Below are 23,763 nucleotides of genomic sequence, written 5' to 3' on the forward strand. Positions count from 1 at the left end.
GTCCCCTTGGGGTTCAGAGAAAATTCTCCAGTGAATGTCTCTACCTGGTCCTCTGTTGGCGGGTCCTCCCTGCCCCCAAATACCTGGGAATTTGCCCTGTGGAGTACCTCACATCAGAGCTTGCTGGGGAGACCCCTGTCTCTCTTCCTCCGTATGCCAAGGAAGGTGCTGAGTTACCCGGCTTCCTTCATACGACAAGACTTGTATTTCGAAAGACTGAAGACTGTGGGCTGAGAGCTGGGAAAACCGGAGAGGCAGCTAGGTTGAAGCCAGGAGACTTGGGGAAGCAATGGGGTGCAACAGGTGGCGGGGAGGAAGCCACGGCTGGAGAGCACAGTTTGACCCCGCGGCGCGCCAACGGGCAGGAGGGGGTCGCCTCTGGGGCGTAAGCACATCCAGCCCCGCATCTTGTCCCTGAAGCAGCTCCCTGCCGGCCACAGCGCGGGGCCGCGAGTTTCCTCTGCCCAGGCCTTGCGCAGCTGGCTCGCCGCCTCCTCCCTCCCCGTCCCCGGCCCCTGGCTGTCTGGCAGTGCTGCAGTGGCGGCGGGGGGACTGGGGGCCTCAGCAACAGGGCTCCCGCCTCCTACCAGCGCCCGCGCGAGCCTCCCCCGCTCCCCACGGCAGCAGCCGTCACGTCGTCGGAGATTTCCATCGGGGCTGGGGGCGGGCCTGGGGCGGGGAGCGCGGGGCGGGTAGCGCGGGACGGGGCGGGGCGAGTGGGAGGAGTGAAAGTTGGAGCCCAGCAAAACCACACCGCGCTCAGTGCGTGCAGACTGTGAACCGCGACCTCCGCACAGGTGGTCGCGCCGGTCTCCGAGGAAATGTTGTCCAAAGTTCTTCCAGTCCTCCTAGGCATCTTATTGATCCTTCAGTCGAGGTGAGTCTCCATCCCGGGACCCGGGAGCCCTTCGCGCCCAGCTGCCTCTCCCTGGGAGCAGGGGCGGCTCCCGGGATCCCTGCGGCCCCGCGTTCCTCGAGCCCCGCGCCCGCCTTGCCCCGGCCCTAGCGCGGGCTGGCTGAGTACTGCGTGCCCTCGATGCGCGCCAGCCTCCGCCCTGTTCACTGTAGGATGGATTCCCGGGGTCCTTGAAGGGGATCTCCAAAAGGAAGACAGGACGCCAAAAGCAAGATGGGACCCCAGTTCTTGGATTCCCGCTCTCAGAAGCACTGCGATGGCCTGGTGACAAGCACTCCTTCTCGGAGTCTTGCGCAGGAACAGGGGAGCAGCCCCGGGGGTGACCGGCCAGGGCAGGCTTCAGCTACTGGGGTGTCGGGGGTGCATTTTGAGAAGGCGGTGCGCGGGCTGAGGGAGCTTAACTGCGCCAAAAATGTGTGAGTGTTGCCTGGTCTGTTCTCTACTGCTCACATTTTTTAAGAGTGCCTACTGAGTTCCAGGCACTGCGCCAGGCAACTCTGACTTTCCTTGCTTCCCATGCTGCTGCTCCTGTTGGTGCCAGTCTCAGGCAGGAGCTTTGGTTTAGTCTAAGGGCTCCCGCACCAGCTATACCCCCTCCCCACTGCTGACAGCCTACCCCTTCCTTAACTCATCCCTAGACACCCTGCTGGGCCTTGGGTAGACTGGAGCCAGAGGCCAGGAATATTATTCTCCTCTGAAGTCTGTGTTTTGGGTCCTAGATTTCAATCCCCTTCTCCCCTTTCAGGTTTCCCTTGAACAACCATCTTCCCTCACACCTTCTCCTCGCCCTGGGACTTGGCTAGGAAGGTTGTCCCCTAGATTTCTCGCTTTTTGGGGTGGAAGATGACTGCTTCGTTTCTTTTTTGTTGTTGATTTTTTTTGAGATGGTTCCTGCTGGGTGTGAAGTGTCACAAGTTTGTGAGCTTCCTGATCTGTGAAGCTTTCTTGAAGTTTCCATGGCACTGGGCTTGTGTCTTGTTTATCTGTTGTGGGGAGCGAGGGTGACTTCTTTCCCTACCCCAGATTGCGTTAGCTTTTCAGAGAGGGGGATGTGTGGCTCCCTGCTGGCTCACTGGTGCCCTGGAGTGGGACTAGCCTCAGCAAGGGCTTGGTAAATGTTTTTCTATGCGTGCTAGCAATTTCCAGTCATCCACATCCCTCCAAATGGAATTTGGACTAGTTGAGAAAGCTGACATGGTGACTGGCTAGGGCAAAAGATGGCTCTGGGATGGGGGAAATAAGTGGGGGGGTCAGAGAGGAAAACAGCAGGGAAACGGGGCTGGGGAAATGGAAACTACTCTTCAAGCATAGCAACCTGTGGTGCTAGGAAAGAGCTGGGGAGGTGACAATGGGGTGTACTGGGCCACAGTGAACCACAAGACCTCTGTCTGGTCCAGGCTTAGCCTCAAATTATTTGTGTGACTTGGGGTACAGTCCTTCCTCTATCTGGGCCTCAGTTGGTCCATCTGTATAATGAAAAAGAGATCTGATTTAGAAAAAAATCCAACATCTTTTCTTATGCCCCCCACCCCCACCCCACTTCTCACACCACCAGCAGTCGACTGTTTGGGAGGGAGTAGTGCAGAGATTCAACTTCATGCTGGACCATTGTGTCTGGAGACATGTGAATGCCTGAAAAACTCCCCTGGAAAATCCCACTATTCCAGTGTATGAGTGTTTTTCAAGTTTTTATTCTTTCTAGCCCTGAAAGTGAGCTTCATGGCTGCCTGGGGAAAGGTATGCATTGTCAGCAGCTCTTTAACCCCAAGGACCTCAGGACGAGGTTTTATTTTGTTTGTTTGTTTGTTTGTTTTTAACTGGCAAAAGCCAATTTTAGGATTAAAGCCAACTTATGACCCTCTGCTATCATTTTCATTGCAGACCTAGTCTAGGGGCAGGAGGGCTTTGGTGGTCTGGGTGCTTTCGGGTTTATCTGTTTGCCTCTGCACTTTTAAACATGGGGCAGCTGGGAGGATCTTGTCCATGGATTTCAGACATCTGGGAGGGGCTGCTTCAGGCTTTTAGGTGGTCCTGTCTGGCAGTGCTCGGTCTACCACTGGCTGCCGTTCTGATTGTGCCACGTTTCCAGCCACATCACTTATTTTGCAGGGTCTCAGGTCTCCATTTTCCCTCCTCTCTTCCCATAGTCACTGGCCCTTATCTTTTGAGATGGCTGGGAATTTGGCCTCAGGGAAAGAAGACATCTTCTAAATATGGCATTTGAAAGTAGAAACTGTATTTTCCAAGTCCAGTTCTTCCCTAGCCCACAATGGAAAGTAGCCACTTCAGACATGAGAAATGGTGTGGATTTGGCACATCTGTATGCTTGAAATACTGCAGAAAAATGCATTTTGCTGCCTAAGTTGGCAGTCCCTTGGTCTGCAATACAGGGGTCATGCCCATGTCTCTTGCCCTGTTTACCCCTCATTTTAGGAAACAAATTGCCTTATGGCTTTAAAAAAAATCATTTTGGAAGTGTGACATGCCAGTATAAAAGCATAGACATCATGAGTGAACAGCTCAGTGGATTTTCACAAAGTAAACAGGCCCATGTAACCAACACCTAGATCAGGAAATACAGCATTGCAACCCCATTACCACACACACACACACACACACACACACGCATCTCCAAAATGCTTGTCCCTGTACACTTTCCTCCCCAAAGGAAACCGCTCTCCTGCCTTCCAATATCACAGATTAATATGGGATGATGGCTTTTTAAAAGACTTTTAATTATATATTTTTTAAAGACATATAAAGGTAGAGGGAACAGTACACGGAATCTCCATGTAGCCATCCCCACCCCCACTGTTTGTGAATTCATGGCCACTCTTATTTTCTTTTACCCCACCCACTCTCCAATTCCTACTTAGATTGTGTTGAAGCATATCTCAGACATCATATCATTTTATATGTAATTGTTTTAGTATGTATTTCTAGTCATTAAAGATTTCACAAGCATAAGAAAATACCATAATTACACCCAAAATTTAAGAATAATTTATTCATGCCTCAACTATCCACTCAGTGTTCAAATCTCTCCTATTATGTCATAAATAATTCCTGTTTGTTTTTTAAGAGTTTGCTTTTAAATAAAATGAGATCCAGATATTAGCAGGTGGGGCATTTTGATTTTTTACAACACGTTTTTATGGAATTAGAACATGTATACAGAAAAGTGCTCAAATCATAAGTGTACAGCTGATGAGTTGTCAGAATATGACCACAGCGGTGTAAAGAAAGCCAAATCAAGAACCCGAACGTGAGCAGGACCTCAGAAGCCCCCTTTGTCACTGCCTCCCAGCAAAGGCAGCACTATCCGGACTTCTAACACCATCGGTGAGTTTCATACTTTGGCAGATGGCCTTTAACATTTTTGTTTAATTCAATTATTCTTACTAATCTTCTTCTTTTTCTTGGCTGTGGTGCATGGCTGTGGAGCTCAGGGTGGACTCCTGTTGGGCAGTCAGTTCCTGTATGGCTGTCTGTGGGTGGAGGACTCCTGCCTTTCCTGTTTAGACACCCACAAAGGCTGCTCTTTAGCCTCCTTCTCTTCATCTCCTTCCCCTGCCCCCAGTGCAACGAGTATTACACAACCAACAAAACTGCAAAATATTCCCACAATTTTCTGGTTCTCTCTGGGAGAGGCCACCCTGGCTTTCGCAAGAATTCCTCTCAGCCCTGGCCCTCTGCCTGCTCCTCACTCCCAGTTGGTGCTGGTCAGGCTGACTAGAGGCCAAGGCTAGTCACAGTGGGCCAGTGCTCAGACATAAATGCCCTCTTCATTTCACGTGGAACATTCTTTTAAAATCTAGGTCTTGCTTTTGTTGATTTTTTTTAAATAAAAGAGCTATCATAAAAGAGGGACAGCATAGAAAGTCCCCAAAGAACAGTAAGATTTAAAAGAAATTCACAAGCCTAATCTGTCACTGTCTTATAATTTGCTGTTACCAGTCACAATTTAACTAAGTTCTGTGTTGAAAACTTGTTTCGGTTTGCTTCTGTCCCAAGAAGCACTAGCTGGGGCCCCTACAGACTGAAGGGCAGAGCTTCATTTTTTGTTTGAATGTTCTAGGGTCGAGGGACCTCAGACTGAATCAAAGAATGAAGCCTCTGTCCATGATGTCGTCTATGGACCCCCGCCCCAGCCTCTGGAAAATAAGCTCCTCTCTGAGGAAACAAAGTCAACTAAGACCGAGACTGGGCGCACAGCTGGCAAACTGCCAGAAGCCTCTCGCATCCTGAACACTATCCTGAGTAATTATGACCACAAACTGCGCCCTGGCATTGGAGGTAAGTGGCAGAACAAAGTTCTTCCCCTCCTTAGAGGGTTCAGGGGTTGAGGGTATAGGCATGGAGAATGGACCTGAGCAGTAACAGAGGGTGCCATGCACATGGACAAGAACATCTGTTGTTGACCTGTCAGGTAAGAGATATTAACTCTATTCTCAGCAGTGTCATTGACCTTGATCAAGACTTTTCCCTCTCTTGCCTTCAGTTTTTCCAATGGTAAAATGAGAGGACTAAACTAGATTTTTGATCTTCAAGATGTATGTCCAATTCTTAACAGTCCGTGAGCTTGGTTTTGCCATGAAAAAACAAATAAAGAAATCGGATTAGATGCTGAAACTGTGTGGTCCAACACTTACTTGACTCCCCTTTCATCCCCTCTGACTACTGCCTCCCCTGTCCCATGCCCCTGTTTGACACTTACCCTTTGCTGCTTCTGCTTATCTTACAGAGAAGCCCACTGTGGTCACTGTTGAGATCTCCGTCAACAGCCTTGGTCCTCTCTCTATCCTGGACATGGTGAGTACTAAGCTTTTCTTACAGTATTTCCTAGAAGCCCAGGGGCTGACCTATAGGGCCTTCCACAGACTTCTGCTTTCTGCTCTGTATTTCTGTAACAACTCCAATAATTTATTTCTGGAGAGAGGAAGGGATTTTTTTAACCACTGGCTTGAGAATGAGACTGGAAAAGGTAAGTCCCTTGCAACTTGAAGAGGATCTTCAGAATCATGACCATATCTTCCAGTTTTTTCATTCAAAACAAAAATAATAAAGCAATTTTAAACAACACAATGGAATGCCTCTTTTCTTCTGATAATTATTTGTATGGACATAAGTCTAAAGTTACTAGCTCTTGCTCTAAGACTGTTTCTATATTTTTGTTCTACTTCCTTCTTTCCTTTTCCACTCATATAAACATAGTGTCAGCACTGCCCCCATTTAGCTTTCATCATCTCTCACCTAGAAAACACCTACTAAGTTGGCCTCCCAAGTGATGCTCCTCCTGCAGTCCCAGCACTGCTTATTACATGCAGTTCAAGGCCCTCCATGGTTGTATTCCTCTTCACCCTTTTAGAGACCATGTGCTTTGGTCACACTAGAATACTGGCATTCCCAGACCACCTTGTACCTCTGAGCTTTCATTCAAGTGATTTTCTATTTGGTATGCCATTGTTCCACTTTCTTACTTGTCAGCTGCCTTCTTTTTCAGTATCTAACTCAGACTCCATCTCATTCACAGCATCTCCCCTGACCTCCACACCTATTAATTGCTCCTTTCTTTCTCACACCACATTCCTGTCTTTGGCAGTTACATCTTTCCAGCTTCTATCACAGTTGTTTACCTGATCTTCCCTACATCATTTCATTGTAATTATCTGTGGTATGTTGGCCTTGCTGTCTCCTCCATGAGCTCCTTGATGTCAAGGGCTCAGTATAATATGTTAGCTAAGCAAATGAGTGATGAAAGATGCTCTGCAAGAATCACTTGCATCTGCAGAGCCTGACACTGAGGAAGGCTGTGGTAAGCAACTCCATCACAGCCACAGATCACTTGGCCCAAGGCAAACAAAATTTTAGCATACTCACAGGTACCCAAAAAGTGCCATGTAACTGGGTGAGCTTAGAGCCTTGGCTCTGAGATGGGCCTTGCAAATAGACCCTCAAAGCTAAGTTAACCTTCATGGAAAATCAAGATGTTTACATAGGCTAAGTGGAAGAGCAAGGTTCCCCACCCCCCAACCATGAGACTTTGGCTGCCTGATTCTTCAGGCACACTACTTATGCCTTACTATTTGACAAATTATCCCCAAAACATAGTGTCTTAAAACAACAATCATTATCTCACTGTCTGTGTGGGTCAGGAATCCAGGCATGGCTTAGCTGGGTTCTCTGTTTCAGGGTCTCTCACAAACCTGTAATCAAGGTGTCAGCTAGGGCTGGAGTCTCATCTGAAGGCTCAACTGAGGGAGGATCCATTTCCAAGACCACTCACAGGATTGGCAGGATTCTGTTCTTCTCTGGCTGTGGTCTGGAGGTCTCCCTCCATCCTTGCCATGGGCACCTATCCACAGGGTAGCTCACAATATGGTAGCTGGCTTCCTTCAGAGTGAGGAAGAGTATGAGAGAAGGTGCTCAAGATGGAAATCACAGACTTTCTACAATCTAATTTTAGAAGTGACATCCCATTGCTTCTGTGGTATTCTTATCAGACACAAATCATGAGGCCCATCCTAGAGTCAAGTGGAGGGGATTACAGAAGGGCACAAATACCAGAAAGTGAAGAACATTGGAGGACATCTAAGAGTCTGCCTGCTACACATGATCATGATGTTCTTCTTTTGAGTAACTCCTAGAATTGAGTTTCTGAGAACTAACAAGGAAGAACAGAAGCATAGAGCAGATAGATGTTTTTGAGTTTCTGTTTATATTTTAAAATTGGTGGGTTTTTTTTTTTTTTGACTCTTCCCTGGATAATCAGATTTACTTTTTGCTGCTACCAGTGTGTTTACCACTATGAGAATTGTAGTCTCCTTTTTGTGTTGCAGTTTACCTTTTTAAAAATGGGTATGAATTTAGCAATTAGTTTTGCTAGTATTGTTTATAAACTAAGAAACACTAAGTTCTGTGCAAGAACCAAAGGTTGAGGGCTTGTGGTCCCACCATTGTTGTCATTGTTGACCCTTTCAGGTCATTGGTGTAGGAGTGGGAAAGTGGCTCAGGATGTTATTCTAGCTGGGCAGACAGCCTCCTGCAGCAGTCTCTGCCTCTCCTCTTTAGCATGCCAAAAGCCAAATATAGTGCTCAGTCCACAGTAACCTCATGGCTCCCAGAAATTTGCATAGCTGTTTATTTGTTCCTTTCTTCTAGTTCTCTGCTCCTTTGGCTTGACTTTAAGGCACTGTCAACCTTATTTGGAAGTAACCAGTCTAATTTCCAACAAGCTGGTTTGCTCCTTCTTCTCTAACATGTCAATCTCCACCCAATTGGTGGTGGCTAAATTTCCTTAGGTGGAGTGGAGAGAACACACACATTGACAAATGGAGAAGAGGGCGCTAAGTTGCCTTGGTTTGCTTTCTGGGTGAGATAGAGCATCCTGTAAAATTGAAGAGTAGTGGAGAATTTGTGACTAAAATCTCCTTGCTGTTTGGGAAACCAATTTCTATCTACAAGAGCCCTTGTAGCAGAGCGGTAGCCCCACTCACAGTAGCTGAATGCCCTGTCTCTTCTTGCTCTATGGCTATTCATGCTGCCAGCAGTGGCCTCACCTGACAATGCTTGAAGAATATAGTCTAATAACCCAGCAGTCACCAAACCTAGCATGGAACACAGGACTCATTCAGAAAAGAGCCAACAACTTTATTTTCTTTGGCCAGTAAGGTGGCACTTTAGCCTGAGCCAAGTGTCTTGAAAATTCCAAACCCTCACATGTGGTGTTAAATTGTCCTGAAATGTCTTGCATTCTACATGGTTCCAAATAGTTCTTTAAAGCTGTGGGAGGTCCCTGTTCTGTGGTGTTCTTGGTAAGGAGGGGACACATGTCTCTGCCACACAGTCACAGAACAGGCCAGTACCCAGTACATGCTTGTCTCCTTGGATCCTCATGACAACCTGCATGGAAGCCAAAGTTGCCATTAGGATATGGATCCCTGTTTTACATTTGAGGAAACTGAGCCTTCTCAGAAATGTGAGTTCCAGCATTGGGTACATAGTTGGTGTAGCTGCTTGAGGGGAGTTTCAACACCTTTCAGTCAGATGTTGTGTAGAAAGCAGGCCTTGTCCTCCAGGAAGGAAACCTGAGTGCACGGTTTTGTAACACCCAGTCTGAGATTAAAAGGCAATGAACAATCTGGGAATCACTGAGCATTGTAGCATCAATAGTTACTAACGCTTTTTCTTGCTGTGGTAATTATCGCAGTTGATTCTAGTTCCAAAACACTGAACTTCCAGAGTTTCAGCTGACCTAAAAGAGATGTACATCGTAAGCTCATTTGTCAAACTGGGGAAAAAGTGAAGTGTTAGTTATCAATTGATATGTAATGAACTTACAATTGTCAAATAGAAATAAATGCTCATTTGAAACACTTCATAACATAGAGCATAAGCACAGTGTGAGTGCAGAGGGAAAGGCTTCCCACTGGCTACCAAGCAGTTCACAAGGCCTGGGAATGAAGGAGGCTCTGCTGGCCAAGTTTAAACTGCCAGCCACTTGGGACTGTAGAAACACTTGGAAGGCTATTTGTGGAGGCAGGTGGGGTAGGGTGGGGTCAGAGGCTCTCATACAAATGGGAGCCAGGTTCTGCCAGCTCTTTTCTGTCTGTTTCTCTGGCCTACTCCAGGGAACATTCTCAGTCTTCCCTTCCATGGTTGGCTCCCAGCAGTTTGGTGGCTGCTTTTACAATCTTTGGTCCTGGGCAGCAAAGGCAATCAGGGATTTTCTTGATTTCTTCCCCGAAGGTCGTGCCCACCTCCATGGTTGTGGGTATGCGTTGTTTGATGCAGAAGAACTCAGCGGAAAGACCTAGGGATTCTGCAGAGAAAATTGGACCTTGGTACCTAAAGAGATTGTTGGTGCAAGTGAAAGCCATCCCAGGGCCAGGCTGCCATTGACTATTTGTGTGACTTTGGATAGCCCCCTTTCTCGTAGAGCCTTAGTTTCCTTATCTCTAAAATAACTCAGAGTTCTGCCTTGGTCTACTTGTGGTACTTGCTGTTCGAGCTACTTGGAGTTCTATTGCAGTAGGGTTTTTTCCTCCCTTCAACACCAGTGGTGCAAATTTCTAGCTTCTTCCTATTAAATATCATTGTTGATGTTTAACAGACATTTTAGGGGACAGACAATATCTGGAGACCAAATAATCATGGATATATATCTATGCACACGCACACACCACACATTCAAAGGTTACAGGCACTTATTTGAAAGTAAAAAAAAAAAAAAAATAAGTGAAAGAAAAAAAAAGATTCTCTTTGTTTAAAGAACATGAGACTAAATAGATGTTTCTCTTGTGACTTAAAGCACTTCTTTCTTCTTTTTTCTGCCCCCGAGATGGAGTCTCACTCCATCACCCAGGCTGGAGTAGAGTGGCGTGATCTCCGCTCACGTCAACCTCCGCCTCCCAGGTTCGAGCAATTCTCCTGCCTCAGCCTCCCAAGTAGCTGCGACTACAGGCACCCGTTTCCACACCCTGCTAATTTTTGTATTTTTAGTAGAGACAGGGTTTTACCATGTTGGCCAGGCTGGTCTTGAACTCCTGACCTCGTGATCTGTCCTCCCAGAAGTGGCCTCCCAAAGTGCTGGGATTACAAGCTTGAGCCATGGCGCCTGGCCTGCAAAACACTTCATTTTTATTGTAATTCTGGAGAATGAAGGATTGGGGTTAATTAATATTTGTGCTCCCCAAATAAAATCTGAAAGGGGAAACTTCACTGTATGCTGTCAACGGTGTGTGTGCTTGTAAATTTTTAAAACAATTTTGAGCTGCGATGTTTGATTTACTGTGGAAATGTGGGGACTGAGAGGGTGTTGACCTGGCTGGAGTAGCATCACAGCCTACACAGGAGCAATAAGATGAAGAGCCCAGCCCATGGAATTAAGCCACCATTGCCTCTCTGTTTCTAGATGAAATCTATCCTCTGAGACTGTGACCTAGTTGGGAATTATATTTTATTTTGGAACACCTGGAAATAGAAAACTCCAACAGCCAAACTCATGCCGCTTTCCTCTGTACAAACCTAAGTGGATTCCAAAGGGTCCATCTACTTGATAAGCCCATCACAGAATGGCATGGAGCCTTTGCCCACTGGTAAAGGGGCAGTCTCAATGTAACCTCTGGAAACAGGGCAGTTTTTTTTGAGGTGGGGGGCATTTACAAATTATGTATAGTCTCCCATCTAACAAAGAGGATAACAGGGAAAGATGCAAGTTTTAGCCAAGGACACAAGAACATTTATTTAAGACTTTGATTATAAATGGAAACAATTCTACAGAAAAAAAAAGTGAGACTAATTGTCACTAGAGTCTAACAGTTCTCCTTGCCTCCACATTACCTTGAAATCATTTATTTGTAGGGCACATTCAGTTTTCTGTAGTGTCAGTCAGTGTCTTCTGGGTATTTTCTAATCTTTTTTATTTTGACATAATTCCATGTTTATATTTCCAAGTGTGGGCATAGTGTACCGACATGTCATTTTTAGTGATCCAGTCCTATGTTGTCTTATTGTTTACCTAAGTGAAATGTTCTCTTACTCTCACTTATAAGGAAACATAAAAACAACTGGATAGTTGTGGTGACACACAAACCTTAAACATGTGCTAATGAAAATCCTCAGAATCTATAACATCAGAGTTAACAGTACCTTTAAAGATTACCAAATCTCACCTATCCCATTGTTATGTTCACGTTGATCATGTATACCTAGTGACCATAGGCTTCCTTAATTCAACTGCATTAATCCAGTAGTCTTGACTATGGTGTGACCAGCAAGGTGCTCTAGATTTCAGTTTTATCCAGTAGTGTCTTTCAATTTGCTCCATGTCAGTAAGATTTGCATGGACCATAGTCACATTTGCCATTCTGTTGGGCAACACTTTCCCAAAGTGTGGAATCATTTTAAAATGTGTGGTTGACCTTGTAGGATAAACACAGCACAAAGTGAGTAGTAGTGCTATGGACCAAGTACTAACAAGTACTACCACACTTTGGTGAAAAGAGTTTCCTATGAGTAGACTGTCAGTTGACTGTGCAATCCTTGCAGATCTATTGGTAAAACCAGTGGTTGGGTTGTTGAAGCCGAAAACTTTTAGTCATGAATGTCTACCCCGGAGAAAAGACTCAGGAGGGCAAGATTGCAACCTTCAGGTGCCTTTCCTTGATTCCATGTTGGCTCTGATTTAAGATCACAACCAATTTAAGCCACTGTCAAGAAAAAATAAGAAATGCTCCATTAAAGATATGTGTTAATTGTAAGATGCACCATGACTTCAGAAATGTGGGAAAAAGACAGATTCAATGACATACCATTTCTGGAGATCTCTCCTCTGGAATTGAAACTAGACCTGCTCTATGTGTTACCTGAGAACAGAATGGGGATTGTAAGAGAAAGTAGTAGGAAGCTTTGTTTAGGGCAAACTTTTCTATTGTCCTGAGTTGTGTGAGTATTGTGTTAACTGCTGCACGATGTGAGGACCTAGCTCCCCTTGCTCACAGTAATCAAGCAGGGTATGACTGACTTCTCATTTGGGATCATTAAGCTTGGTAACCTCTGAATTCCCTTCTAGTTCTGACATTGGAAGAGTCTTTGAGCAGAGAAAAGGGACCTCATCCCCCTCCTGCTTCCTGGTCTAGTGCTCAATACATTCCACCACATTGCCTTCAGGATTCTAGGTTAGGGAGTGGCAAACAATATGCTTGCATATGAATGTCCTTTTTCTGTTCATCCCCAAGTATGTGCTTTTCTGTCCTTCCCACCAGGAATACACCATTGACATCATCTTCTCCCAGACCTGGTACGACGAACGCCTCTGTTACAACAACACCTTTGAGTCTCTTGTTTTGAACGGCAATGTGGTGAGCCAGCTGTGGATCCCGGACACCTTTTTTAGGAATTCTAAGAGGACCCACGAGCATGAGATCACCATGCCCAACCAGATGGTCCGCATCTACAAGGATGGCAAGGTGTTGTACACAATTAGGTATGTGAAGCCTCTGGAGTCTCACCTCCTGGAATTCCCTCTCCCCTTCTGATAATTTTAGCCAAAGATCTATGGGCAGAGATCTCATCCTGAATGATACCTCTAAGGGCCTGCCCAGCTTTCCTAGACCATGAGCCCAGCCCCCTTATGTAACAGATATAGAGGCCTCAAAAGAGAAAGATATTGCTTAAAACCACACACCAAGTTTGTGGCAGAGCTGGAACTGGTACCCAGTTACTTGGCTCTGAGTCCAGAGCTCCCCCAACTAGGATGTGCCAGTATGACTGCATTACCTAGACAATTCCATCCTAAGTGGGTACTGGATATAAAGATACGTCCACAGTGGTGAAATTGTTCAGGCAGAGCAGCAGCACGGTAGTAGCAAAGGTACCTAAGACCAGGTTGGATACTTGAATTCCCAGCAGGGGAAGATTGCATGTGGGGGCAGGAAGGTAGGGGAGAGTAGGGAGGATGTTGGCAGGTCTTGGAAACTAGGCTGGGCGAGAAAACAAAAACCAATCGAAGTTGGTCCATACGTTTCTCTAATGATGGAGCCCAGAGTAGCCAGATAGTTCTAAGCTGTTTGTTTGTTTCCTTGTTTGTTTTGTTTTGTTTTCTCTCTTGTTTTCTCTCCTTTGAGCTTTTTGTCTTAAATTCTACTGAGGGCCAGGCACGGTGGCTCACACCTGTGATCCCAGCACTTTGTGAGCCTGAGGCAGGCAGATCACTTGAGGTCAGGAGTTCGAGACCAGTCTGGCAATCATGGGAAAACCCTGTCTCTACTAAAAATGCAAAAATTCCATAGATGAGTTTGCGTCCTTTGTAGGGACATGGATGCAGCTGGAAACCATCATTCTTAGCAAACTATCACAAGAAGAGAAAGCCAAACACCGCATGTTCTCACTCATAGGTGGGAACTGAACAATGAGCTCACTTGGACTCGGGAAGGGGAACATCACACAATGGGGCCTGTCATGGCGGGGGAGGGGGGAGGGATTGCATTGGGGAGTTATACCTGATATAAATGATGAATTGATGGGTGCTGACGAGTTGATGGGTGCAGCACACCAACATGGCACATGTATACATATGTAACAAACCTGCACGTTATGCACATGTACCCTAGAACTTAAAGTATAATAAAAAAAAAAAAGAAAATAAATACATGAAAAAAAAAATGCAAAAATTAGCAGGGTGTGCTGGTGCTAATTCCAGCTACTCAGGAGGCTGGGGCATGAGAATCGCTTGAGCCTGGTAGGCAAGAGGCTGCAGTGAGCTGAGATCATGCCACTGCACTCTAGCCTAGGTGACAGAGTGAAACTCCGTCTCAAACAAACAAACAAAAAAATTGACTCCGGCCATTCATTGGTGGTAGTCCTTAGACCAAAGTTGGGTGGATATGGAAGTGCTTAAGGCCAGCCTAATGAGGCTCCTTTCTCCCTTCCAGGATGACCATTGATGCTGGATGCTCACTCCACATGCTCAGATTTCCAATGGATTCTCACTCTTGCCCTCTATCTTTCTCTAGCTGTGAGTACCTTCTTAGGTTTCTGGGGCCCCAGAAACATGCTGGGCTCCTTCTTTCTCTCACCCTCGCCATTTACATTTTTCTGCCTCTGCTTTTCTCCTAAAATGCTGCCAAGTTGTGCAGGGCTTCCATCGTCCACCCTCATTTCCTTTCCTGCCACCAATACTGTATTGCTCATCCCTTCCACGTGCCTCTGAAGTGTATCTCAAGTATGGCTGCTCCTCTCCATCTCCACTGGCACTACCTTGGTTTAGGCCTTTGTTATCTTCCACTTGAACTTTTGCCACATCTTCACTTTGAAACTGCAATGTCCAAAACGAAATTCATTGTCTCCTCCAGACCTCTACCACCAAAACAAGTGTGTTGCTTCTGGGTTCCCATCTGTCTCATTGAAGAGGACCATCACTCACCCAGTTGTCCAAATCAAGAACTTTGATGTTCCCTCTCCCTCACCTCCTGCATCTAATCAATCAGCACATCCTGTTGGTGTTTCCTCCCAGTCTCTATCGATGCTGTCTATTTCTCTGCACCCTGTCACAGCTTCACCTGCATTAATTTAATTCTGTCTGGATTGCTACACCAACCTCCTTGCCAACATGCTGTCCTCACAGAAGGATCAGAGTGACCTAGCTGAAGGGTCACCTAGATTGAGTCACTTCTTAGTTTCAAATCCGCTGTTAACTCTCATGGATCAATTTGAAATTCCTTAGAATGAACCTCAAGGCCATTCATGAACTGGACCCTGCCACCCAATCGTGTGCACCTCATCCACTGTGAGCTAGCCATCCTGAACTTTTGGCCTTTCCACAATACACCAGGTGGTTCACCTTTCTATGCTGCCCCTTAACCCCTTCAAACTCATTCTTATTGAGAATATTTACTTGAGTTTCAAGATTTAATGGGAATATCACCTGCCTTGTGAAGTCTTTTCTGCGTATGTCCCCAAGTGATCTTTATCTACTTTGTTTCCCCACTGTTCCGTGGACATAGGTTTTTCAGAGCTCCTCCAAAAATCACAATAGTATACTCACTGTCTTATAAAATTAAATGTGATTGCTTGAGGGTAGGGTTCCTGCCTTGCTCATCTCTGTATTTCCAGCCCAGGGCCTGATACTGAGGAATGCTCAGTAAACACACTCATTGAATGGACTTCAACAATGAGATAGGAGAGGCAAGGTCCCACAGCTGGCAAGGCCAGAAACAGGACTCCAAGGCATTGTGCAGACTGACTCCATGCTATTGGAGACCTCAGGTGGGCTTCCAAGTCTCATACGACCCTCTTTCTCACATTGCTTTCCAGTTTCCTATGCTGAGAATGAGATGATCTACAAGTGGGAAAATTTCAAGCTTGAAATCAATGAGAAGAATTCCTGGAAGCTCTTCCAATTTGATTTTACAGGAGTGAGCAACAAAACTGAAATAATCACAACCCCAGTTGGTAAGTGTGCCAGGGCTTGGCAGAAGTCCAGGAAGGTGGTAGGGATGATTGGAGATGGCCATCCATATGAATGCTTCGCAGTCATCCCATGGAAATACTGTAAGATATGGCTCCCGCCTTATAATTGCTAAGCACTTACAACTGTTTGCAGAGGAAACTGAGACTTTGTAACTATGTCTCAGTCTCATCTGCAAAGAAGTAAGTGCTTTGCCAAGCTCCTTGAGAGGTTAGGTAAGTAGATAAAGTTCTGCTGCTGTCAGAATGTGCAACTGGCTTTTTCATGCAGACCCTTCAGTTTCAAGGTTACAACACTGACCTCCTTGGATGACTTTGGGGAATGGAGCTCTTATGAGTTCTCCACACCCAGAACCAATCCAATCTGGTTGAATGGGAAGCAAAGTCCATTGTAGTGGGAGGTGGAGGCTAGAGTTCTAATACAAGCTAGTTTAAGGCTGGGAAAGTCTGGAGGAAGTTACAGCAGCTACAGTGGCTGCTGCATTGACATTTGTCTTAAAGGAACAACTCTAAAAAGCACAGATTCTTGTCAAAGGCTTCATGGTGGATTCAACATAGACATAGTGACCACTGGTTTTCTGACCTTTTCTCTAACAAAGACTAAAGGGGAAGGTCCTGGGTATCTTACACTTCAGTTCCCAATTAGATGTGAGCATCTTCACTTATGTTCCTAGGTGATCTGAATGAGGAGCCAAGGAACCTCCCCAGGGTAGCTCCCAGAGCAGCCCTGGAAACAGTCTTCACACATCCTGACCAAGTTCAGGGCAGTGAAGGCACTGCCCTCATCGTTTCCAGAATGTGGATGGAGCCAGTCACCCAACCAGCCATTTGTCATGAGAGGCATCTTGTTCTGCTACCATGTGACTAGGCAGAAAATCTGCTTTTGTTTCATTTGTTGAATCAGTCTCGGGTTGAGGGAAAGCTCATGCTCATGTGGCTAGAGCTTTGCTTGCACAGTATTAGGCAGGGGCAAAGCGCTGGGCTACCTTACAAATACTTGCCTTTTTTCTTGGGGACTCTGGGGAAGCAGTTTTACTACCTTGCTCTTCTGCCAGCTAACCATGGGCCCCCTCTTGGCTTTCTGCACTTCAGCTTTTCCCAGATTGGTGGGTACCCATCATCAAAAGTGACAGAGAAGATAAAGCCTAGGGGCTTTCAAGTCACTAGTGGTTCCGTTTAGTAGATGATTGTGCATTGTTTCAAAATGGTGCCCTAGTGACTACAAAGCCCCAGAGGCAGCATCATCACCAAAGCGATGACAGTAGGTAAGCACCAGACCTCCTTGGGAGTGAGGAGGATTCTTGAGGAGAAAAGAAGTCTTCTTTCTCCTCTGCTGGAGACTAGTTGATCTTGAGACATGGTTCCTTCAATGTCAGAGTTATCTTTGGGACTGGTCTCAAATTCTTCCAGTTGGACCCTGGGGCAGGTCTCTCCACCTGGAGCATACTTATGTGCTCAACTCCTAAGGGTTCAGAATGCAATGGTAGCCTGCTACTCCGGCCATCTTGGACCTTGATCCAGAGAATCTCTGCTTCAGGAGGTTCTAAGAGAGTCCAGCCCTGCCACCAGGGAGTGGCTTGTCCTTCACTGATGGCTGTGGAGCCTCTGATGGAATATTATTGCTGGTCAGGAATCCACTGTCTTACAAAGAGGTTTCCTTCTTCTCTAGACAGTTCTGTTCATTAGAAAACTCTCCCTGTTCATCTGAAATTTGAGTCTCTGGAAGTTCCACACATTAGGCTTAGTTCTTTTTCCTTGGAACTATCCAGCTTATGTTAGTTCAGCTACTGTTTCACAAGGCCGAGATTAAAGGATCAGCATTATCATTCCCAGCATGGATCATAGTTTGTTGTAGTCTACATAGCCCTGGTTTATTTTTCTTCCCTTATTCTTCAAAGCTTTGGGTCTATTCATTCTTCTAGTCCCAGTCCTCTGGACATGGTCTTTCTAATTGTGTCCCTCTGACACTGCAGTGACCAACCATTATCTGATCAGAGGATAAGAGTTCAAGCAGAAAACCATCTTTAGCATATATTTTTTTGCTTTGGTTCCTCAGCTCCAGATATATTGTTTTCCCTACCCGTGCTTCTCTCACTCCTGAAGAAGAAGAAAATGTGTGTTAGCATCTTTCTCTTGTCCTTCAAGACAAATTGGCATCTCTTGACGAGCCGCGAAGGTTCTCTTTTGGCCAGAATAAATAAAATTAAAATAGAATCATCCAACAGAATAATGAATCTTCTTGCAACAAGAATATATTATATAAACCCAGCAATATTGCAGGGCTTGGGTATAACTAATTAGAAGTGTCTTAAATTGCAGTCAAGATCCCACGGCAAGAGGACTTTTGATAAATACATTCTGGCCAGTAGGCAAGTGTGAGGGTGGTCCGTGCAGCAGCCCTGGAGGAGTTCTATCCCAAAAGTGTACTCAACACACAGATTTCCCACTGACAACAGGTTGCTCCCTTGCCTTTTTCCAGAAGAATCTGAGAAGCCTTGCTCCTTGAGTTTCAGTGCTGCCAAGGTGAGTAGGAAAGGCTACTCTTCTCATTCAGCTCCAGCCCACCCAGACCTGCTGGGCAGTTGATCCACTTTCCAAAATAGGAGGACACACGGACAGGTTAGTGCTCTGGTCTGCTTCACAAAGCTGTTGCCTGACAGGAGCAAGAGTTACTGAGTATCTGCTGGGTTCCAGGCTGTTCTGAGCTTGGATGGGCAGGGGCTAAGCCACAGGGCCTGCATGAGCCCTGCCTTGAAGGGACTTAAAAGCCCACCTAATTATAGGCCTAGGAATTCTATAGTATTGCAACTCCAATGTGATGCTGAAAGTGGAAAATGATGTCCTGGGCTCCGAGAAAAGCCCACACAAGCCCAGGAGTCATGATAGCATGCAGAGTGCTTGGGGAGGGTGTATCAGAGCATAAAGCAGCATGAATGGTACAAAAGAAGATGCCAACTAGAGATATAGGTTGTCATCAGGTCCTGGAGGAACCATGACCATCTAACTGAGAGCCATGACCAAGGACACAATGTCCAAGTGACTGTGAGGACCTCAGTCTGCCCTGTGGATGTGTACGCCACAGAATGGATTTCTGGAGGGCTGACTGAAATGTTCATTTTAAGCTTATTCTTCTCTTTTCCTGAAACACTCAATTTGGGTTAGGGGTCATAGACTAAGACAAGAGAGTCCAAGCATAGAATATTGGTGTAAAATTGCAGGCTATCTCAGGAAATCCGTGAGCAGATGGGATTGGCTTTGGGTAAGGTGTGTGTGTAAAATGTCAGTTGGAGCCGGGTCATAGTGGGCCTTTTACATCAGATTCCAGAGTGTGGATTGAGTCTATATAGCTCATGTGAAACAGGGAGCCATCAAAAGCTTGGGGAGCAGGCTATTGCCGGTTTTGACCATCTGTGGAGCAGTGCTCACTCACTAAGGCATTTTGCCATCGTATGAATGTGTAGAAAGGAGGCCGAAAGCATTCTGTGCTTCACCACAGCACAGACTTCCCTAGTCTCATTTGCTAAGAGTAGACATTCTGAGGGCCAGCAGTGCAGGTGTGATGTGCCTCAGTGGATATGAAGCCCTCAGTCAGCCATCTGGATATCAGCTGCATGGGCATGATATCTAGAAGGCTAACTGATTTTTTGCTTTCACCTGACTCTCTTGCCAACCTACAGAGACAGACATTGGGTGCGGGACAGTGAACTGAGAAAGAAGCTATTAAAATTCTGGCCTTGGCTTAGCTCTCAACTGGTCATTGGTCTTGCAGTAAGTCTTTTTTCTGGGCTTCCTCTGGTCCTATTTGTATGTATTGCATTGTAACATCATGCCTCTATCCTAGGGAATACTATGAGCTGGACAGTGAGACCCTTACTGTGCATATCCTGTTAAGGGGGACCCTCATGTCAGCACTGTAATGCAGTGATGTTTTTTGTGTCTTTCAGGTGACTTCATGGTCATGACGATTTTCTTCAATGTGAGCAGGCGGTTTGGCTATGTTGCCTTTCAAAACTATGTCCCTTCTTCCGTGACCACGATGCTCTCCTGGGTTTCCTTTTGGATCAAGACAGAGTCTGCTCCAGCCCGGACCTCTCTAGGTAAGAGGAGAAAGAGGTATATGCATAGGCACATAGCTGGGAATTGGCTGGGCCAGGGCAGAGTTGCCTTGTCATGGAGTCCTTCAACCTATGTCGTATATAGGTCAGGAACTGAGCCCACCTCCACCCTTATGCTCTTGCAGGGATCACCTCTGTCCTAACCATGACCACGTTGGGCACCTTTTCTCGTAAGAATTTCCCACGTGTCTCCTATATCACAGCCTTGGATTTCTATATCGCCATCTGCTTCGTCTTCTGCTTCTGTGCTCTGTTGGAGTTTGCTGTGCTCAACTTCCTGATCTACAACCAGACAAAAGCCCATGCTTCTCCGAAACTCCGCCATGTATGAGCTGGGTATGGGAGTGGTGGCAAGGCTTTGGAGTGTGGAGACGTGCTAGCAGGGGTACTGGGGTTATGGCACATGGGTGGTCAGCTTGCTGAGTAATGGAATGTTACCCAGGGTGGTGGGGGAGTTGAATCAACTTCCTGATGTAATGGTGAGAAGTTGGAGGAGAAAAGCCAAGATATGGCGTGCCAAAGACAGTTTCCAGAAAATCCGGAGGCAGCACTTATACTTGGGTTCTCTTCCCTTGACTTTTCCCCACTTCTTTCCTTGTCCATTTTAGCCTCGTATCAATAGCCGTGCCCATGCCCGTACCCGTGCACGTTCCCGAGCCTGTGCCCGCCAACATCAGGAAGCTTTTGTGTGCCAGATTGTCACCACTGAGGGAAGTGATGGAGAGGACCACCCGTCTTGCTCAGCCCAGCAGCCCCCTAGCCCAGGTAGCCCTGAGGGTCCCCACAGTCTCTGCTCCAAGCTGGCCTGTTGTGAGTGGTACAAGGGTTTTAAGAAGTACTTCTGCATGGTCCCCGATTGTGAGGGCAGTACCTGGCAGCAGGGCCGCCTCTGCATCCATGTCTACCGCCTGGATAACTACTCACGAGTTGTTTTCCCAGTGACCTTCTTCTTCTTCAATGTGCTCTACTGGCTTGTTTGCCTTAACTTGTAGGTACCAGCTGGTACCCTGTGGGGCAACCTACCCAGTTCCCCAGGAGGTCCAAGCTCCTTGCCGAGGCAGTTGGAGGAAAGCAGCAGCAGCAGCAGGAGCAACTAGAGTTTTTCCTACCCCATTCTCCAAATAAAAGCCTGCAGAGGGTTTGTCTTTGCTGCCCCTCTCCCTGACCTGGCCCATTCACTGAGCCTTCTTAGCAGCCTATTTCAAATTATTAAAAATGGGCCACCTTCCTCTTCTTCAAGGAGCATCCATGATGCTCATTGCTAAAAATCGTAGCCCTCTAGTGATCAGCTCCCTAAAACCATGCCTAAGTACAGGCAGATTAGCTATCTTCCAACAATGCTGACAACCAGACAATTACTGCATTTTTCCAGAAGCCCACTATTGCCTTTGTAGTGCTTTTGACCCAGTTCCGGCCTCAGTCTCAAAGTGTACCGACTAGTTGCTTGCCTATACCTGACACCTCATTAAGATGCTAGGCAGCAGTATAACAGGAGGAAGGGATCCCTCTCCTTTGGTCAGATTAGTATGTTCTCAGTTCTCTCTCCCTGCTACCCCTTTCTCTGCAGATAGATAGACACTGGCATTATCCCTTTAGGAAGAGTGGGGGCAGCAAGAGAGCCTATTTGGGACAGCATTCCTCTGTCTCTGCTGCTGTGACATCTCCCTCTCCTCGCTGGCTCCATCTTTCATCTGCACTACCAATTCAATGCCCTTCATCCAATGGGTATCTATTTTTGTGTGTGATGATACTAACTACTCCCTGCTTTATATGCCACCTTCTTCCTTCTCTTTCACCCCTGTGACTTTTTCTGTAACCTCCCCAGTGACTTTGCCTAGCCCTGACCCAGACACTAGGCCTTGGTGAGGCTTCCTGGGGCCAAGAAACTAAGGAAACTTGGCTTTGCAGCAGGCATTACTCGCCATTGATTGGTGCCCACCTAGGGCACACCATAGGAGCTCTATCACTTGCTTGGCCCCTGGACCCATAAACCAGTCCACTGTTATACCTGGGGCACTCTAATGATCATAATCAATCAATCGAATTTCCTTAAATTTGTATGGCACTGGAACTTTGGCAAAGCACTTTTGACAAATTGTGTCAATTTGGAGCTTCATGATAGCCCTGTGACATCTTTAGGGCAGGATTCTTATCCCCATTGTGCAGATGGAAACCCTGAGGCACAGATTTCTATGAGACTGTGGATCTCACTGGAAGCAATCCAAGAGCCCACTGTTGCCTACTAGACCACATGACAAGGCTAAGCAACTCAGTTCACCATGGTTCTATTCTGTCACCTCTGCTGGCACACCAGTGGCAGGGCCCAGAATGGTGACCTCTCTTTAGCTCAATTTCTGGGCTTGAGGTGCCCAGACTGCCCCCAGGATCAAACCTCTCCTGGCTCTAGTAACCCAGTGGAATGAATCTGGACATGCCCCAATGCTTCTATATGCTAAGTGAAATCTGTGTCTGTAATTTATTAGGGGGTGGATAGGGTGGGGTCTCCATCTACTTTTTATCACCATCATCTGAAATGGGGAAATCTGTAAATAAATATATCAGCAAAGCATTCAAGGTGTGGCTGGTTTCTCTGGCATTCAAGTTTGTTCTCAGCCTGAAATCCATGACCCGAATCTTTGCTCCCCTCTCCCATCCATAATTTCCAGACCTGCCAGGCATGGACCATGTACCCTTCTCTCATTAGTAAGGAACGGGAATGAAGGGAGAAGTGCGCCTGGGTATGTGGCACCCTTTTCAGATTCCTTTAATTGCTCCTATGCCCCTGCAGGCTCTGTGTCCCTTTTGCCTTGGCTATCACTCTAGCCCCCCTTATCAGAACTAGACGGTTCCTAGGGACCACCAGACTCAAACAATTCCCCTCCTCTACCATGTAAAGATGAGGATTCTGAGGCACAGAAAACAGGAGAGATTTGTCTCCTGTCAGGCAAGGACTTAATAGTAGAGTGGGACTGGACCTTAGAAATGCTAATATCTTGGCTTGGCTTGGAGCAAGCCTGGACACCTTGGGTGATTCACCTTTCAAAATTAGAGACTCTAAAGGTATGTTAGGAAGTGTGGCCCTGGCATCCTGTGATATTTCCATCTCTAAAGGAACTCAGAAACAGTAATGAGAACCAAAGAGGAGACAAAAAGGCTATATCTGAACAGCCATTTTTACCATACAGTCTTTAGAATGATGCTCAAACACTTTGCATGCAAGAAACTCACAGAAAATACAAGGAATAATTTTAGAACTAGGAAAATAGTTCCTCACTAAAGATATAGGGAGGAAAAAAGGCAGTGTGGCTCCTGGGCAATGTAGACATGCAAATTTGTAAGCAGTCATATTTAAATGGATTTTGAAACATAGAAATAGTGCAAACCAGATTTTTTAATCGCACTATAATAAACCTACAAATACATAAAATCCCTACATTGGTAAATTTTTAGAAGCTCACATAAATAGTTATTTTAAAAGGAAAAACTTAAAATCATAATTAAGTGAATAATATCTAAAAAATAAAATTAATGAATGACATGCAGCCAATACTGCACTTAGAGAAAGATTCATAATTTAAACATTTCAATTACTAAACACAATGGAAAAAAACTGAGTTAGGCATTGATAACTAGAAATTGGAAAAAGGATAAAAACACATTATACATTAGAAAAATTTGGAGCACTAAATGAATTGTAAAAATAAATAGTACAGGGAACCAATTAAGCATTTGAAAAACAAGAAATAAAGCTAGGTCCCTATGTCT

General features: G+C 46.0%; 1 protein-coding gene across 1 annotated transcript; it reads left to right on the top strand.

Annotated features, from left to right (window-relative positions):
* The first annotated feature begins 762 nt into the window (after positions 1-762).
* On the top strand, positions 763-22,567 carry GABRE (gamma-aminobutyric acid type A receptor subunit epsilon). The gene is made up of 9 exons (XM_023202274.1): positions 763-877; positions 4,995-5,212; positions 5,661-5,728; positions 12,682-12,902; positions 14,350-14,432; positions 15,731-15,868; positions 19,828-19,980; positions 20,124-20,323; positions 20,607-22,567. The coding sequence occupies exons 1-9, from the start codon at positions 822-824 to the stop codon at positions 20,988-20,990; spliced, it is 1,521 nt and encodes a 506-aa protein (XP_023058042.1). The 5' UTR covers positions 763-821; the 3' UTR covers positions 20,991-22,567.
* The last annotated feature ends 1,196 nt before the right edge of the window (positions 22,568-23,763 follow it).

Source organism: Piliocolobus tephrosceles, chromosome 12 (genome assembly GCF_002776525.5).
Source record: "Piliocolobus tephrosceles isolate RC106 chromosome 12, ASM277652v3, whole genome shotgun sequence".
Taxonomy (NCBI): Eukaryota; Metazoa; Chordata; class Mammalia; order Primates; family Cercopithecidae; genus Piliocolobus; species Piliocolobus tephrosceles.